This window comes from Phyllobates terribilis, unplaced genomic scaffold (genome assembly GCF_046119375.1).
Source record: "Phyllobates terribilis strain yellow unplaced genomic scaffold, ASM4611937v1 Scaffold_9__5_contigs__length_417890890, whole genome shotgun sequence".
Taxonomy (NCBI): Eukaryota; Metazoa; Chordata; class Amphibia; order Anura; family Dendrobatidae; genus Phyllobates; species Phyllobates terribilis.
This window is the reverse complement of record NW_027362769.1, coordinates 84,304,936-84,324,539: the sequence shown is the minus strand read 5'-3', so window position 1 is coordinate 84,324,539 and position 19,604 is coordinate 84,304,936. Positions and strand designations below refer to the sequence as shown.

General features: G+C 43.7%; 1 protein-coding gene across 9 annotated transcripts in view; it reads left to right on the top strand.

Annotated features, from left to right (window-relative positions):
• Positions 1 to 13,014, top strand: part of MLPH (melanophilin) — a 139,708-nt gene extending 126,694 nt beyond the window's left edge. For all 9 annotated transcript variants that reach the window (XM_073646687.1, XM_073646688.1, XM_073646685.1 and 6 more), the window contains 2 exons: positions 10,564 to 10,655; positions 10,937 to 13,014. In XM_073646687.1, the coding sequence (XP_073502788.1) occupies positions 10,564 to 10,655; positions 10,937 to 10,960 (116 nt within the window). In that variant the 3' untranslated portion in view covers positions 10,961 to 13,014. The remainder of the gene's footprint in view (positions 1 to 10,563; positions 10,656 to 10,936) is intronic.
• Positions 13,015 to 19,604: the final 6,590 nt, after the last annotated feature.

The following is a 19,604-nucleotide window of genomic DNA, read 5'->3' as shown; positions in this document are numbered from 1 at the left end:
CTATACGCGGCTGGTTGTCCTGGCACACTCTTTTTCTTTACTGGGAACAGGGGAGTGTTGCAAGGGGACTGGGTTTTGACTAGGACTCCTCTCTGTAGTAATTTTTGGACCTGCTGGGCTATGGCATTCTCCTGAGCCGAGCTAAGGGGATACTGCCTCTGTTGAGGCAAGATGGCTCCTGGTTTTAATTTCACCATTACTGGTTGAACTCTTAACCTACCAACATCTGTTTTGTCTGAGGCCCAAAAATCATGTGGTACAGCCTGCTCCAATATCGGGGGAAACTCATTTGTCTCTTCTATGCTGGCAATATCTAGTGACATAATTTTGCAAAGGGTACTTGGTTTTAAACCTGGGGTCATGGTGACAGTGCCATCGGGATGATACTCTATATGTGCTTGTAATTGGGACAACACATCATTTCCCAAAAGGTTACATTGGCCTCGGGGCGATACCATGAGCTGGCTATGTACAGTAGCTCCTTGAATTTGCAGGGGAATTCTTTTAGTGACAGGAAGCAGGACAGACGGGGAATTGAAGGGGGTGGCAATGACATGATGTGAAAAATCAGTGTCAGTGTATGGCCAATCACCTTGCGTAATTACTGAATTGTCGGCCCCCGTATCTACTTGGAAATCGATTTCGTGTCCCCCTGCTAGGTTCACCTGCACTATACAACTGGGAGTTGGGGATAAGGAGATGAGGGGGTTCATGTGCAAGCTACCCTCATCCTATGGGGGCGTTGTTTGGTCGGCTGGAGGACCCGTACTCTGAGCATTTGGATACGGGTTGGTCCTACAGTTCTTTCTAAAATGTCCTGGCTTTTTACATCCGTAACACAGTTTCTGTCCTCCTCCTTCAGTCCGTCCTCTGCCTCTGTTGTTTCTGGGGGTCGTCTCTACTATATGTATTCTGGCAGCTCTTTTTGCCTGCGCTATGTCATGCTGTGCCCCCTGAGCTATTCTAGCTAAATCTTCTGCCTTCACTGATCTCCAGTCCGGTCTACTTGCTTTTACCTTCTCTGCAATCTTTAGTCCATTCATGAAAGCACTTGCTAATACCCTCTCACTAGTCTTATTCCCGGGGTTGAACCCCATTTCTTACCAGGTTTTCTTTAGTGCATAGAAATAATCCTTAGGATCTTCCTCCTTTCCCTGCACTCTATCTTCTAGTGTAACTTGCTTTTCTGCTTGCCTGACTTGACATGCTTTTACCAACGCTGCTGCGAATAGGACTCCAGCTGCTGCATCATTAGATTCTGCATCTACGGGTCCGGTCCTATTGACATACTGTTTTTTTGTCTCATCTATCAACCTATCATAGCGGGCTTCATCTGCCAATTTTCCCTTAATTACCCCCTGCAGATCTATTCTAGTGGCATGATACGTATCCTGTATGGTGGTGATCATTCTAGCAAAACCCATAGGGGACTGGGACGGATCTGGCAGCTGGGAGATCAGTGCCAACTGCTCTGAAGGGCTCCATGGTCTATACATTAACATTGTACGAGCTTCCTGACCTGGAACCACTGCATCACCCCCTGCTGCTGCTGCTGCTGCTGGTGCTCCTGGCACAACTACCGTCCTCATTGGGAATAGACTAGCTGGGTGGGTCTCGGTCCTCCACATGCCACACAGATGTCTACTGTCAAGGGATTCTGCTGTCCACATCTGGGGCAAACCCAACATTTAGGTTCCTGGGAATTCTGGTACTGGGGTGGGGGTGACGTCGGGAGCGGACAGGGAGGAAAATCTGTCATTCCAGTTTTTGTCAGTCTGTAACATCCGTCTCCTAATTCTTCAATCTTTCCTTCAAAATAAGCGCATGCATTCATCCATACATCTACTGTCCCTAACAGACCCTTATCTTTCAGCCATCCATGATAGGAGTTAAAGAAGGATTTCCATTTCTCTCCATTCATCTCTCCATTCTCATTCATTCCCGCTTTACACAATATTTTGTCAATTCCAATCAGTGCCTGTTTCCCTTCTCTGCGTACCACTAAGTCTTTGGCTATAATGCCTTCCTTGGCATTTTGGTTCCCCATTTTTTCGGTTCTCCTCACCTAGAAGAGACTCCTCAGTCACTTAGACAATGGTCACTTAGACAATGGGCCACAAAGGTTTCTGAACCATTCCACTACTAGCCTCTCTAGGACTTATACGCCAACCAGAAAAACAGACCAAAAGCATCAATCCCGGGACACATCCACAACACAATCATCGGATCCATACTTTCATTCTTAAATTCTCCAAAGGATAGAAGGCAGGACTGTCAATTTATCTGAGGGATTCTACTGGTTCAAAGGGACCTCAGCCAGACAACAATCTGTTGAATTACCTGAGGAGCCGACCGCTCGGGGGTGAGGGAGTCTCTTCTATGCAGTGATATAATTAGGTAGAATATAACAGTTATTCTTACCTCAGCGCTGTATATATCACCAACAGAGAGCTTCACTCGTCCCACGTCTCGGACCGGTCGAGCACCCTTGGGTAGATTAACTCAAGGTCCCTGTTCGGGCGCCAGCTGTCGTCACTGAATTTTGGGTCTTCTATCCTTTGGATTACGAGCTCGGAGAGAATGAAGACACAGGACAGGATGTTTGTGTCTAAACATACTCTAAAAACTTTATTACAAAACACAGGGCTAATATACACCCTAAAGGCAGGAAACGGATTTGCCATATATGGTTCGATTATACAGTTTAGCTGAACAAGCGAAAAAAGATAGTTTCTGTATGCTTTAAAATATTTAATTTGACTTATCTAGTTAGCAAGGTCATTTCATCTTTCTGCAAGAACACATTATTGCTACACTAGAAGAAACATCTGGCCAGGGAGAATCACTTTATCTTCTCCCAAGGACACGCTATTGATACAAGAAGGAACATTCATAGCTGTTGTTTTCACCTAAAATAACTGTCAGACTTATATAGCATAGATGAGGCCCTTAAACTTGAGGGACTCCATCTTCTGCTATAACAGCAACATCCGGGAAGCCGCGGCAGACAGCGTTGGGCGCCGGCAGAAGAGGTGAGTATCGCGATCACCTCCCCTTGCCCCCGTAATGCTGCGTTCGACTTAGTAGTGAGGTGGCTGTAGGGTTATTGCAGTTGTAGGCTTTCCTTTAGAAATTAGTTTTCAGGTTGCGTCTGAAGGTTCGAAACATGGGAGACAATCAGACGTGCCGAGGCAATGCATTTCAGAGGATGGGGGATGCTCAGAAATAATCTTGGAGGTGAGGAATGTATGAGCGCAGAAGAGAGAAGGAAGTCTTGTGAGGAGCAGAGACTACTTGGGGGAGATATTAGGAGATTAGTTTGGAGATGCATGAAGGAGACAGATTATGGACAGCTTTGTAAATCATTGTTAATAGTTTAAAGGGAACCTGTCATGTCCTATCTACTATGTAAACTGGCCCCATAGCATTGTTAGTGATGCAATGTGCATCACTAACACACTTTTTTCATTAAAATTGGTGCAAATATAATCCTACCTGCTCTTTCAGTCATAGGGGTGTGATCCTGGTGTTCAGTCATAGGCGGGCGCCACATTCAGTCAGGGTTGGCGCCGCCCATGTATTTTAATTTTGCTCCCGGCGAGCACTGATATACTGTATGTGGGGCGTATGCGCTGTATGACACGGCCAGGCAGTAAAGCTTCCAGCGCTGGGAGCCGCGCATGTGCTGTGAGGCTGTGTAGTTTCCAACTTCACTGCGCATGCTCTATGATGAGCTGCTCCAGGCGTGTGCGCAGTGAAGTTCCCAGCTTGGGACTTTTCTGGGTTGCCACAGGACTGCATATATGGAGAACAGTAGTGGTTCCAGGGCAGAACCTCGAGGGACACCAACAGAGAGAGGGTGGAATGAGGTGGTAGAATGGGAATGAGAGATGCTAAATGTCTGGTTAGTGATGTATGAGGAGATCCAGAATGGAAGGTTTTTGATGCCAATGAAAAAGAGGATCTTTAGTAGGAGAAAGTGATCAACTGTATCAAAGGCAGCTTTTTGTGAGGTTTATATGCCAAGGTTGCCTATTTATTTGTTGCTTTCTGCCTTACATGAAAGAGGAAACTGAGTCATTAGCTGATGCGAGTGTAGCATTATAGAAAACAGTGTCTGTGTCGTGGAATGACGATATAGTGAAAAGTGGCAGACGAAAGTCGGAGTGTGTGCAAATCCCCAGATGTGAGAGGTTTCTACAGGGGTGAGCTGATTGCTAGACTTGGGAGGCAGTTGAAAAGAACAGGCATGAGAATGTAAGTAGGTGATGGTCAGATAGGGGAAAAAGTGAAGTTATGAGGTTTGATAGTGAACATACATGGGTGAAAATTCAGTCTAGAGTATGTCCATCTTTATGAGGGCTGTTAAGGATCATTGTAAAAAAAATAAAGGATGAAGCAAGTAACAAGAGCTTGGAGGCTGCGGACTGGTGGGTGTCAATGGGGATGTTGAAATTGCCCATGGTGATGGTGGGAATGTCAGCAGAGAGAAAATGTACAATTCAGGAGAAGATGGGGTTGATAAAGGTGGTAGCAGGGCCGTGGATTGTTATATGGTGATTCACCATTGGTGACCACTTGGAGTTTGGAGGAGAGTGGATATGGACAGAGTGCACTTAAAGGGAATCTGTCAACACATGTGAGCGATCTGACCTATTAATATGGGCATACATGTTATAGACTGCTGAAAAAAGGCATACATTTATGCCTCATGGAGGATGCCTTTTTGTGTGGAAAAATCATGTTTTATCGCTTTATGTAAATGAGTTCTTCCAGGCTATAGGGTGTACGCTGCCTGGAAGATCACGCTGTCTCCTCGCTTCATTATCCTACATTTTTCCTTCCACATCGTCACTGTGTCCCTGTGATGTCAGGTGCGCGGCCGCACCTGCGCATTCCAAATGCTGTCGCTCCTCTTCACTGTTCCGCCCTTTTATGGGCATTTTGTTCTGTGCAGGTGCCGGAGAGTCACTGTAACTTCTCCTCCCAGTGTGTAGAAAAGGTGCACCCCGGACTTCCTTCCTACCGCCCGCCCTGCATGGTAAGCATGTCATTTGCACCTTTTTCTGTGCTCCGGAGCACACTGGGAACAGAAGTTACAGTGACTCTCCAGCTCCTGTGCACAACAAAAGTGAAGCCAATGCCCATAGAAGGACGGAACAGTGAAGAGGAGCGACAGCAGTCGGAATGTGCAGGTGCGGGATATCCGGCCATGCACCTGACATCACAGGGACACAGTTACAATGTGGGAGGAGACAGATAGTATAATGAAGTGAGGAGGCAACATTACCTTTCAGACAGCGTATGACCCATAGCCTGGGAGAACTCTTTTACATAAAGCAATAAAAGATGATTTTTCCACAACAAGGCGTCTGACATGAGGCATACAAGTATGACTTTTTTAGCAGTATGTAACCTGTATGCCCATATTAATAGGTCAGATCGCTCAAATGTGGTGACAGATTCCCTTTAAAAAAAGAAAGGGTAAGGCAGTGTAGAAGTGGGATTGGGTTGAAGATCCAGTTGTTAGATAGGAGAAGGCCAACTCCTTCACCATACTTATTGCCAGAGTGAGGAGTGTGGGTGAAGTGAAGGCCACTATAACACAGTGCAGCAGGGGAGGCTGTGTCATATGGTGTCAGCCATGTTCCTGTGAAGCCCAAGAAGGATAGGTTCCAACACGTAAAGAGGTTGGGAATGACAGATGGAGGGGGAATTCCATCATGCTCCAGAAAAAGGGGTTGGATGAATGGGAGTCAAGTCAATGGGTTTTAGTGTAAGAGAGGTTGAGGTAGTTTCTAGTAGCTGGGAAGTGATGGGAAGGAGAAATAGTAGTAGGTACTAGCTGAGGAGAACAAGTATTGGGAGATATATCACCAGCAGTGAGGAGAAGCAGAAAGAGCGAGAGGAGGTGGCAAAAGGAGCATACAAGACTTATTATGTTGTAAATGGAGGAATCTAAGGTTTTGTGGTAGGTTTGCAGATGACGAGACTAAAATATTGCAGGGTGTTGGTGTTTGGCGATAGTGAAGGAGAGTAAGGACTATGGGAGCAATAACTGTGAGGGCATATTTAAGCATGGTGAAATTGTGTAATAATAAAAAAGTGGAGGCACAGTTTGTAACAGGTTGTTTCTCTTACTTTCTGCTCTCTGCTGCTACATTTCTGGTATATTTCTAATGTGCACCCATTTTATGTGCAGTTAATGTATTAATTAATTGCAGAGTGCCATTTCATTGTGTTTGTATATATAGTATCTGTCACATGTGCCAACATGACGATGCTGGAGGCCAGAATACAGAGACCAGGCAAGCATAACTATGGGAGGGACAGACAATAAGCTGAATATACTGTTTTGTCTTTTACATAAACTCCTGTTTTAGAATAATTTAAAATACTAATGATTTTGTGATTTCCCTCCTCCTCCCCCAGTTTCCCTGCAGATTTTGTAAATCTGCCTTTTCAAAGTCTGGCATGTAATTTGCAGCACAGCATGCTGCAAAGAAGAGGTTGCTGACCAGACACATTTGACAAGAGTCCTCAGAAACGGTAGAACAGTAACATTTAATGAGGCACGGGCAGTGCAATGCAAATGTCTCTTTGAGCAACAGGCTCCAGTAATAACAGTACAATCTCCTTTGCAGCACAGCAGTACATAGTCTATTATCCGGTAACACAGTACAGCACAGTTTTAATGCATACACAACCACAGGCTTTTCATTAACAAGGACTCAATAGTGCACAACATTCTTTATCCTGCATAGAGATGGAGGGGAGCAGGGTTTGATGAGGGAGATGATACCTATGACAGGATTCCTTCTAGTCCTTATCTTTCTGCCTAATAATACTCCACACTGTTAGCTCAGGGAGTCTATCTGATCTGTGTTTAGCTTTCCTCCTGACCTGAATTCTGTTCCCTCATTTTCTGTGAGATGCAGAACACACACCACCTTTCTCTTCGGCTCTAGCTAGACAGTAAACAACTTCCCCACAATCCCCCTGGGGCTCTGCTAAAACACTCCCTGTCTCCTGTGACTGTGTTAACCCCTCGAGTTGCTGGATGCTTCTGGAGCATAACACTTCCTGTCTCCTGTGCTTGTGTTACTTCTAATAGTTGCTGGATGCTTTTGAAGCAACAGCACTACATCTGCATGTCACACACACATCATGGTTTTCTTTTGATCAGGATTTTGTGCTTTGCATTTTTTTGAAAAATAGAGCATGTCACTTCTTTCAGCGATTTTGCAGTGTTTTTTCAATGCTTTTTCACCCACTGGAAGTAATGGGTGGTGAAAAAACGCTGAAAAAAATGCGTCAAAAACACAGGTGTCAAGTTTTCAGAGTTTCTTCAGCGTTTTTTTGTGCCTAAACCGGAATGAGATTTTTTTTTTCACTGAACTTTATATACATGCATAACAGAGACAAAAGGACAGTGAAAAAAAGATGAGCAAAAGTACCAAAAAAAAGAAAACAGCAACGAAAATCCTGAACAACTTCCTGGCAAGAAATCAGGTTTAGCTGCAGAAAATGAACGCTGAAGAAAACATGATGTGTGAACATAGCCCAACAATTCACTTTAACATGCTCTCTCATTTATTGGGAGGTGAAAGAAGAGCGATGACAGTAGATCCATCCATGCATGTTTATGAGGAGTTATGCGTATGCTTGGCTATGTGTCTGCAGGGGTCGTGCTTTTAAGAGTTTTTAATAACAAATGTTAAAAATTATAAAAATAAAGCAAACAATAGGTTAAGACTGTAAATAAAATTATGGCACAAAGGTATTGAGGCTGCCAAGTTCAAATAACAAGGTTAGGGTGCTTTAACAGTGCACTTTGTCCCACATTCAGTGGTCCCTTTGGGGCTCATGTTCGAACTCCCTGCAAAATGGGATTCGGGCGTATGCGCTGGCGGAGCCATTGACTATAATGGTGCCAACACAGTCAACTTGTAATCTGTCGTGCATCATTTTCAGATGTATACGCCTACTGGCGGTCGACACTCAGACGCAGTCCACTACGTCTGAGTGTCCGCCTCCAATAGGCGTATACACCCGAAAATGATGCACGTCAGAGCACGCGCTGACTCTGTCGGCACCATTATAGTCAATGGCCCCGTCAGCACATATGCCCGAATTCTGTTTTGCAGGGGGTTCGGATGTAAGCCCCGGTGGGACCATTGAACAAAATGTGAAAGGGGCCTAAACCTGTTCTCACTTGATTTGACGTGTATCTCAGAAGCATAGTTTGTGTAATACAGGGTGATTTACTCACTATTTTACCTGGAAAAATTGCTGTAACTTTTAAAAGAGATGGTCTACCGTACTGAAATTTGGACTGTACATACTTTGGTTCATCAGACATGAGAGTGCAATGAACCTCAGCGACAAGAAACATCCTTGCACCAAGTGGGCCTGCTGGTTGTCTCCACTACGAGATAGACTTGCTGCACGCCTTTTGACAGTTTGTGTGGTGCTTACATTTCATTCCTGCCAAATTCAGTCATCATTTGTTAGCAATGTACAGATACAGTTTGGAGGAGCGTGTTTTCATTGTGAAAACTTATTGAAAAACAGAGTCCTTAAAGAGGTGTCAAAGTGAGTTTCTAAAGAAATTTGGAGGTTGAAATCCTCCGTCTAAGCTGTATATCGAAGCCTTCTTTGATCACAGAGTAGTCTCCAAGGGACTGTAGCCACCAAGATCGCCTGATTTAACACCACCGGATTTTTTCCTTTGTGGCCATTTGAAATGTCGGATGTACAGTAACAAGCCACAAAAAATACAGACACTCAGACAACATACAGCAAGAAATTCAGGCTATGACTCCAGACTTCCTGCGGAATACATTCAATAATATGGAACGGCGCAGACAGGTGTGCTTGGATGCAACGGTGGCCATTTTCAACACCTGCTTTAAAACTTTAGTTTTTCATGAACCAAGGTATGTACAGTCCAATTTTCAGTACGATAGATCGTCTCTTTTAGAAGCCACAGCAATTTTTCCGGGTAAAGTACTCAGTGAAACATCCTGTACTTTTGGATGTACTTCTCAACATGTGATGCTCACAGCCCTCCCTGGGAAGTGGGGTACTTGGAGCCGGGTCAGATGTTGGGGAGGCAGTCGTGGCCTGGACCCGTTCCGTGCCCAGGGCCGTCACATTAAAAGTAATGGGCTATCAGGGTTGAGTGGTATTTATCGACTACGCCACCTGTGGTGTCTGTTGATGCGCCACCAGCGCTGCTAGCAGTCCTCTGAGGCTGGATGTTGTGGCAGCAGGCGATGGTATAACTCCCCACAGGCGGAGCTGGGCCTCAGGGCAGAGGTGCGGATGGAGGAGGTAGTAGTAGTGAGGAAGTTCTGGTGCTGTGCGGTGCGGTGTAATAATAAGAGTCCGGAGGCCTTAGGGATAGTCTTCCACATCTTTACTCACGGTTTTGGTAAGCAGCGGCAAGGCTTCTCCCTGCTCCTCACGGCGCTCTGCGGCCACCAGAGACGAGGTCTCAGCGCACCCAGGATATTCTGGCACTTCGATCAGGACCCTCTGAGTGTTACTAAACTGTCCCTTTCGACCTCTCCTGTCCGTGTACGTGAAAAGGCTGGGTCTCCCTCTGGACTATGCACAGATATAGGGTAAGGCGGCAATTCCGTTCCACCCGTCACCCGACGGGATCCACTGTAGCCTACCGGGCTTCTCTGACAGAGACGTGAAGTGGCAAAGTGAGATATCGGGGGCCGGTACCCCTCTTGCAGCAGGAGTCCCTCTGGCCGGGCCAGAATGGAGAGTACAGGTGGCGTACGCGGCTCCGTCCGTGCTCCCTGGTATCCTTTTGCTTGTGGAGCTGTCACTATAGCTCCCGACCTTCTTAAGAAAGGGAACTTGACCAGGGTAGAGACACTGTTAACTCATACCCGCTCCTCGTGTTAAGGTCAGGGCACGAGGACCGTGCATCTTCAGCACACTGCAGGCTCCTACACAAGGCCGCTGCCAGCTGTGAAGATCACAATCAAAGAACTAAGGATCAAGAACGGAACCAAGAACCTTGTGCTCCAGATGGCTGGCTATTATATATCAGATTATGTGTGTAAACTAAAACTGTGTTCTACCCTTCACCCACTACATGGTTCCCCTAACTTTTGGTTCCCCTCACTTGTGATCCTGCTGAGGCAGCACTATGGTGTATAATTGCCTCCCATAGGTCAGGAGTGTGTAGTATTGAATGTAGATTCAGGGTCCTGACCAGTGCACCTTCCTTACCTGGGTGAGGAGACACTACACCTGCTGACAGGCTGCAGTATCCCCCCTTGTGGCGACCGAACCCTCAGGGGCGCCACAAACATATGCATCAGATGGAACCCACTGTCTGATGAGTAGGCTATCAATATTGAAGTCCTGGACATCTCCTTCAAATGTATACGGCATACAGCCTAACTGGTAAGCCAAAATTATTTAGAAAGACAAGGGATAGTAAAAGTTTGCAGGCTGATGTACAGTCTAGTCCAGATCTAAACAATAGAAAGAATATGTATTTTTGTAATAACTGTAATATCTGCCTTTGTTATACAGATGGTTCCTTTGAGCGTAACGCATTGTACCGCGGCTCCCTGACACTGCGCAATCCAAATGGAAAGAACAGGAAACTGGACCGTGTCTTTGCTGTAAGAGTCATAGAATGATTATGGGTGGAGAAAGAAATGTAAAACTTTAGATATAGTAGCTAAACAATCGTCACTTTTATTTTTGCATTGTACAAGTACATATTACTCATCATAACACAAGTATATCACAGTCATCTGTCCAATTCATTAATCCGCCTCTGTTAATGGAATATTGAACACCTATGAGGATCTGTGCAGATGCCTGGAGGTTGGGTGATAGGTTATGTAATACACAGAACAAGAGTCATTATTTCGCACTTGTGTCATTACTTGTCTTGCAGAAACCTGTTCTCAGCCAGAGATGAAACAAAGATCAAAGTCTTCTTCAAATGCAGTGGCGTCTTCTGCTTTATTAACACCAAAAGGATTAAGCTTGCAGCAGCCAATATACAGCCACATCTTCTATAAGTGCCTGGAATTAGGATATTCACTGGCCACTAATAAATGCAGTTATAGTTGTGTCCTATGAAAAAAAGTGTTCCATATACTGATAAAACTGACCAATTCTGGGAAATAAAAAACAACAACCCAAACTTTCTCATATACTGAACTTGGATATCTACTAGATCTTAAACTATAATGTAAAATGGTGAATCTGAAGGTTAAACTCTAGACATAGATGGAGGAAAATATGCATGTGTATATAAAGAGGCGGTAAAGGAGTTAAAGGGAATCGAATAGAATTATCAACCCTTCTATTGTAGAATAAAGATCATAGAATGTTTAATAAAATGCCAACTTGGTATCTGTGATCCGATGTCTCATTCCAGAGAAATCCATAATCGTGTTAATATGTAAATGAGCTGTTAAGATCTATAGGTGGGACATAGATTGCCCTGAGAATCTGCCTCCAGAGCTTATTGAAAATCAAAGGTGGAGTTACTAGTGTGAGACATGTAGTGACTGACAGTCTTCTCTCCTGATCTACATGTCTCACATTGGTAACTCCCCCTTCATTTAAAATAATCTCTGGAGGCAGATTCTCGGGGAGATCTATCTCCGGGCCATAGAGCTTAACAGCTGATTTACAAATGAAGAAAAATATGGATTTCTCTGGAATAAGACGTCAGATCGCAGATATCAAGGTATCATTTAATTCAACTTCCTATGACCTACATGCACATATAGATGACTTAGTAGGGTTGATCCTACTGACAGATTCCCTTTAAATGGGTTGTCCAGGACTGAACAAAGGATAGGACATAGATGTAAGATCAGTGAGGCTCCTAAACCTGGCAAACCCACCAATTAGATGAAAACAGCTCTGGCAGCGGAGGGATATAAGTGTTGTATGGGTGAGGACACTGCAGCCTTGTACATTGCTGAGTGACAGCTACTGAGTGCCGCACTTTTTCTCCCATTCAAATGAATAGGAAAATTCGGCAGTTCCATTAAGCAATGTACTTGTCCTAGGTTGCTGTATTCAGCCCCATACTAATTAGTGGGAGTGTCGGACGCCCACCAATCTCATATTGATGACTTATCCCACAGAGAGGCCATCAGTAATTCAGTCCTGGACAATCCCTTTAATAGAAAAGAAAAGCAGCATAAATTGATAGATATCTCAGTATGTACTGTAAATAATATATAGCCAAAATTGTGTCTAGTTGAGATAGACAATCCACAATTAGATGCTTGTTGAAATAGTCATGATTTTCCATGCACGAATAGAAAATATTAGAATAGATTTTATTTTACAGCATGTACAAAATTTATTTTTGGGCTATTGCTTGTTCTTTCCCAGGTTGTAGTGAAGAGAACCAAAGAAAACAATGTTACTTTGTGTCTATTGCTTTATGTCTATATTTGCATTGCGTCTGTGCAGCATCTATATGTATACTCTTGCTCCAGAGATATTATTGCTTTATGACCAAATGTTACCTAATAAGTTTTATGAGTGGTAGAAAATGATGTCATCCTCCAACCAAGGTGGATTTAGAAATAAAATGGGGCACTGAAAAAGAAGAAAAGTACAGCCACCTCCTTACAGTTTCACCAATATAACAATATAACACTACCATACCACCATATAGTACGGAGATAATACTGCCATAAACAGCCAACAGAATAATACCAGATGGTGCACAAATAAGTAGAATACAAATATAGAGCCATGCCATATGCACTTGATATTCACTGCCATTTTGGCTCTGCAAACACAAGAATTGTTATAAGAGTCTGATTCTCAAACCCTTGTTGGAGAAGACATACTAAACTGACATAAAGTTCCGGGAAACATGAAACATAAGTTCTCACACTGGAGCACATTAGCACATTTTTTTTTGTTTATTATATGGTTTATATTGTGGATAACTAATTAAAAAATAATGAAAATAAAGATAAATGAAAATGGCAAAGCTGATTGTGTTATATCCTACACCTACAGAACATATCTCATATTGACACAAAACTTTGTTCGCGGCGGTACATTACTGTTTTTCTGGCACATGAGCAGACTTTTTAATTTATTATTTTTGCTTATATAGCACCATTATATTCTGCAGAGCTTTACAGACATTTTATTATCACTGTCCGTGCGCCACAATACACACTGTCGGTCGATAGGAGTCCAGCTGCTGACGTCGGCGTGCACGAGACCGGGGGCGCATGGCAGTGATGTTGTGCTCTCCCGTCTCATGCCGAAGTCAGCTGCCAGCTTCAAAAGTGGAAGCAGAGGGGCATGGGAGCGGAGGAAATGTGAGTAAGAATATTTATTGTTCTTTTTCTGTGCATTGAACAACAGCGACATCGGCAGGATGGGGGCCATATACTAGGATGGGGCCAAGGATGAGGGCTATATACCAGGATGCTGGGCCATATAACTGGATGGGGGCAATATACCAGAATGGAGGGCCATATACCAGAATGGAGGGCCACATACCAGAATGGAGGGCCACATACCAGGATGGAGGGCAATATACCAGAATGGAGCGCCATATACCAGGATGGAGAGCCATATATACCAAGATGGAGGGCCATATATACCAAGATGGAGGGCCATATGGCCATATATACCAGGATGGAGGGCCATATATACCAGGATGGAGGGCCATATACCAGGATGGGGAACATATACCAGGATGGGTTGTGCATTATACTATATGGAGGACTATGGGCTGTGCAGTATACTATAAGTAGGACTATGGGCTGTGCATTATACTACATGGATGACTATGAGCTGTGCAAAATGCTATATGTAGGACTATGGGCTGTGCATTATACTACATGGATGACTATGGGCTGTGTATTACACTGTATAGAAGACTATGTGGGGCGCATTATACTATAATAGAGTAATACAAGGAGGCCAAAAACAAGATATACTTCCAGCGGAAATAAATATAAGTATATAAATACAGAGTTCATAAATATTCAACCAGCCAGAATAAAGGACCAATATAGGCAGAAGGGACAATCGGAAAAGACACCAAGAAAAAGAGGGGAGAAGGGGAAGCCGACCATAAAGTCCCAAATATCAAATGTAGTGAATAATTTCATATTTATTAGCAACAGGTGACAACAATGAATAACAGATCAAATACATGATAAAAATAACTAAAAACATCTAAAAACAGGGGCGAGTGTCCGATATGATATTCCGTGTGGGAGAAAAAAATGGAAAAAATATAATAATAATTGAATAAATAGTCTATAAATACATTAGATGAATTAAGGATAATTGTAAATAAAGTGCACAGTGGGATGTATTAGAAAGTGTCAGTGCTATGAGTATTTTGATGTCTACCCCAAGATAGTATACAAAGTATATAGTATATATAAAGATATATAACAAATCAGTAGCCGCATCAATGCATAATCTATGTTTATTAATATATATATACTGTGGAGACAGGGCAGAGAAAGTCAATGCCACAATCAAGATACAAAGGAAATCAGCAATGCAAGTGCCTGAGAATAGGTGATTAAACCAATGTGCACCTGAGGTAGATATCTATCCTAGCATAATTAACATATAACGAAGTTGGAATATACCTACAAATGTGTAGTGAAGGGCTCCCACAGACCAGACACGCATCCACCACGACGCGTGTTTCGGCAAGCGCCTTCGTCAGGGGGTGGAGATACCAGGCAACCAGGAAGTATAAGAGGAGACAGGGACCAATCATATAAGGGGCGTGTGGTAATAGACCAATCATAAGAGAGGGGGCGTGGTGTGACGCGATGTGAGCCCCAGACCAATCATGTAGGGGGCGTGTGTGAATAGACCAATCATCAGGGAGGAGGCGTGGTGCGACGCAAGCCCCAGCGTCCGCACGTCTCCGCAGCCACTACGTCACGTGACCCGCAGTCACGGGACCACGCAGCACACGTGATCCGGAACCACAGGACACCTGATAGACGCGGTCATCACGGAGACAGCACAGGATGCGGGAGCACACGCCGCGTATCGCCAGCTCCAGGATGATAGAGGAGGCGTGGAATGACGCATATGACGCCACGATAACCAAGGGCAGCCGTGACCCCCGTGTCACGCGACCAAAACAATGTAGGGCCACGTGGAGACACAGGGGCCGCCGGTATCCACAGCAGCATGGCGACAGTGCGTACCACCCCCTATATATATATATGTAGAAAAAATGCAATGTGTGAGAAAAAAAAACATAACAAATAAAGAATGAATAATTAATGTGAAATGTGAAGAAGATGTATAAAGGTGTGTATGTGTGAAAGAAAAGGGGGAAGGGGGGGAAGAAGGGTAAAAGTATGTGTAGGGCAAGTGAACATAAGGGCGTAAAGATGTGAAGGTGTGGAGAATTTGAATACATAAAAGGTGTAAAAGGTAAAGGATGGTGGTGATAAATGTGCTGTGGAGTGAAAGTGAACAATAAATGAATCAATACAATACGTGAAAAGAAGATGTATAAAATATATAAAATAATTACAATACTGGTGCAAAATATAAATGCATACATTAAATCCACATAAATTCATTGTATAAATGGATATTATGACCACAGAGAACGCAAACACATGCAATGGTGTCCACTCATTCTTGGATCATAGACGGCCAGAAAAGATGTGACAAAGTTCATGAATATCGTATAAGTCCATCAGGTCCGCCAGATGAAGAAAGACGAGACGCCCCACACCATGATATCCCTCACATAGGTCAAATCACATGGAATATGAACTAAAGAGACATAAAGATAAATGTAAATATATGTTCATCAATTAAGGTCCAAAGGAGAGATAAAGTAATAGATATACAGTACAGACCAAAAGTTTGGACACACCTTCTCATTTAAAGATTTTTCTGTATTTTCATGACTATGAAAATTGTACATTCACACTGAAGGCATCAAAACTATGAATTAACACATGTGGAATTATATACTTAACAAAATAGTGTGAAACAACTGAAAATATGTCTTATATTCTAGGTTCTTCAAAGTATCCACCTTTTGCTTTGATGACTGCTTTGCACACTCTTGGCATTCTCTTGATGAGCTTCAAGAGGTAGTCACCGGAAATGGTTTTCACTTCACAGGTGTGCCCTGTCAGGTTTAATAAGTGGGATTTCTTGCCTTATAAATGGGTTTGGGACCATCAGTTGTGTTGTGCAGAAGTCTGTTGGATACACAGCTGATAGTCCTACTGAATAGACTGATAGAATTTGTATCATTGCAAGAAAAAAGCAGCTATGTAAAGAAAAACGAGTGGCCATCATTACTTTAAGAAATGAAGGTCAGTCAGACCGAAAAATTGGGCAAACTTTGAAAGTGTCCCCAAGTGCAGTTGCAAAAACCATCAAGTGCTACAAAGAAACTGGCTCACATGGGGTTGCCCCAGGAAAGGAAGACCAAGAGTCACCTCTGCTTCTGAGGATAAGTTTATCTGAGTCACCAGCCTCAGAAATCGCATGTTAACAGCAGCTCAGATTAGAGACCAGGTCAATGCCACACAGAGTTCTAGCAGCAGACACGTCTCTTCAACAACTGTTAAGAAGAGACTTTGTGCAGCAGGCCTTCATGGTAAAATAGCTGCTAGGAAACCACTGCTAAGGACAGGCAACAAGCAGAAGAGACTTGTTTGGGCTAAAGAACACAAGGAATCCACATTAGACCAGTGGAAATCTGTGCTTTGGTCTGATGAGTCCAAATTTGAGATCTTTGGTTCCAACCACCGTGTCTTTGTGCAACGCAGAAAAGGTGAACGAATGGACTCTACATGCCTGGTTCCCACCGTGAAGCATGGAGGAGGAGGTGTGATGGTGTGGGGGTGCTTTGCTGGTGACACTGTTGGGGATTTATTCAAAATTGAAGGCATACTGAACCAGCATGGCTACCACAGCATCTTGCAGCGGTATGCTATTCCATCCGGTTTGCGTTTAGTTGGACCATCATTTATTTTTCAACAGCACAATGACCCCAAACACACCTTCAGGCTGTGTAAGGGCTATTTGACCAAGAAGGGGAGTGATAGGGTGCTACGCCAGATGACCTGGCCTCCACAGTCACCAGACCTGAACCCAATCGAGATGGTTTGGGATGAGCTGGACCGCAGAGTGAAGGCAAAAGGGCCAACAAGTGCTAAGCATCTCTGGGAACTCCTTCAAGATTGTTGGAAAACCATTTCCGGTGCCTACCTCTTGAAGCTCACCAAGAGAATGCGAAGAGTGTGCAAAGCAGTCATCAAAGCAAAAGGTGGCTACTTTGAAGAACCTAGAATATAAGACATATTTTCAGTTGTTTCACACTATTTTGTTAAGTATATAATTCCACATGTGTTAATTCATAGTTTTGATGCCTTCAGTGTGAATGTACAATTTCCATAGTCAAGAAAATACAGAAAAATCTTTAAATGAGAAGGTGTGTCCAAACTTTTGGTCTGTACTGTATATATATATCTCACGGACTCCAACAGTACTAAAAACGTAGTTAAAAGCACACAATACATATCACTAAATGTATTATAAAGAGAAAAAATAAATATTGAAAACAGGCCTGGTATCAAAGTAGGTGATCAGAGAAATGGGACAAAACTGTTATATTCATTAAGCCCAAGGGGATGGACCATATTTAGAGTTCAAATCCATTTTGTTTCCTGCTGAGCAAGATTGCGATTGATATTGCCTCCACGAATGGTAGGGGAAATAGAATCAATGCCACGAACCATCAATTTAGTACTATCGCAGTCATGATGAGTTTTAAAGTGCCTTGGGATCGTTTTCAAAATTGAGACGTCTTTTTCCTCCCTGGCAGCTATAATGCCCAAAATATGTTCTCGTACCCGTACTTTTAGTTGTCGAGATGTCATCCCGACATATATTTTAGGGCATGGACATGTGGCATAGTATATAACGGCCTTAGTGGTACAAGAAATTTTTTTGTTAATTTTATATGATTTGAGTCCTGTTGAGTCAAGAAAAGTATTAGATCGCTCAATATTAGGGCATGCCACACATCGCCCACATGGCGAGCAGCCCCCTATCAAAGGATAGTTATCCAAAAACGTCTTCGGAGGCACTGATTGGTAATGACTGGAGACTAATTGGTCATGTAAATTTTTTGACCTGCGAAACGTAATTTGTGGTTTGTCCGGAAGATATTGGGATAATATGGGATCGGCCAAGAGGATAGGCCATGAGCTATCCAAACATCGCCTCATAGCATCAGCATGTGCGTTAAATGTCGCGATAAAACAAACAAAGTTTTTGCTAGTTGATTGTCTGGAAGAATATAAAAGTTGATGGCGTGATGTTTGGTTTGGCACTATGATAGGCCCGTTTAACCATCCTATGGCTGTAGCCACGTTCGTGAAAACGAGCCCTCAATTCCAATGCTCGTCTCTCAAATTCCGTGTCTAGGGAACAAATCCTACGAAGTCTCAGAAATTGACCAACAGGAATGGAATTGATCATAAAAGAAGGGTGGGCTGAGGAGGCATGTAGGAGTGAGTTAACGGAGGTTGGTTTCCGATACATATCGGTTTGTAACACACCATTAATATCACGCTTAATATTCACGTCCAAGAAGTTAATGGATGAAATATCCGCCTCAAAGGTAAGATAAATGTTGGAATCGTTATCGTTCAGTTATGACATGAAATCAACAAGAGAATCTTTATCCCCCTGCCAGATCAAAAATATGTCGTCAATGTACCGCGTCCAAAAGAGGACGCGGTCCATTGATGACAGACGATCCGACAGGAAGAGGTCTCTCTCCCACAGCCCCAGGAACAGGTTGGCGCATTATACTGTATGGAAGGTGCATTATACTATAGGGAGGACTATGGGCTGTGCATTATACTATATGGAGGACTATGGGGAGTGCATTATACTTCTGCTATGGGGTCCCATGACTTCTATGTTCACCCCTGGTGAGTATAATTATTTACTTTTTTCTAAAAATTAAAGAACAGCGGCAGAACAGGGGACATATATACCACAATAGGGGATATATACCAGGATGGGGCCCAAGATAAAGAACATATACCAGGATGGGGCCCAAGATAAAGAATATATACCAGGATGGAGAGTATGTATACTGTATGTACCATAATGAGGGACATGTCTTCCATCCTGGTATATATGTATATGTGGCACCCCAGGGGTCTGGTTACCACAGTAATAGAAATATTACAGTACGTCTGAGAGCAAGTGGGAGGTTTGATGGTCGCGAGCCCTTAAGCATGCAACACCTCCTGCCCAGTCCTGGGAGGGGAGGAATCTGCCCTTATAAGCTGGGTCTGGGGCGGGGTTAGGTTAGACAGTCAGAGCCTGGAGTTAGTTCCAGACACAGGGGAAGTAACAGCAAGGAGCTCAGTAGGAGCAGGAGCTGAAGACCGGGGCTGGAGCTAAGCAGAGCTCGCCCTGGCAGAAGAATCTAAGAACTGGACACCGGAGTCCGAGGCTGCAAGGATCTTTAAGTCCAGCAGCAGAGACCAGCCGGCAGGGGATTCCAGGTCCTCTGGCCATAGAAGCCCGGA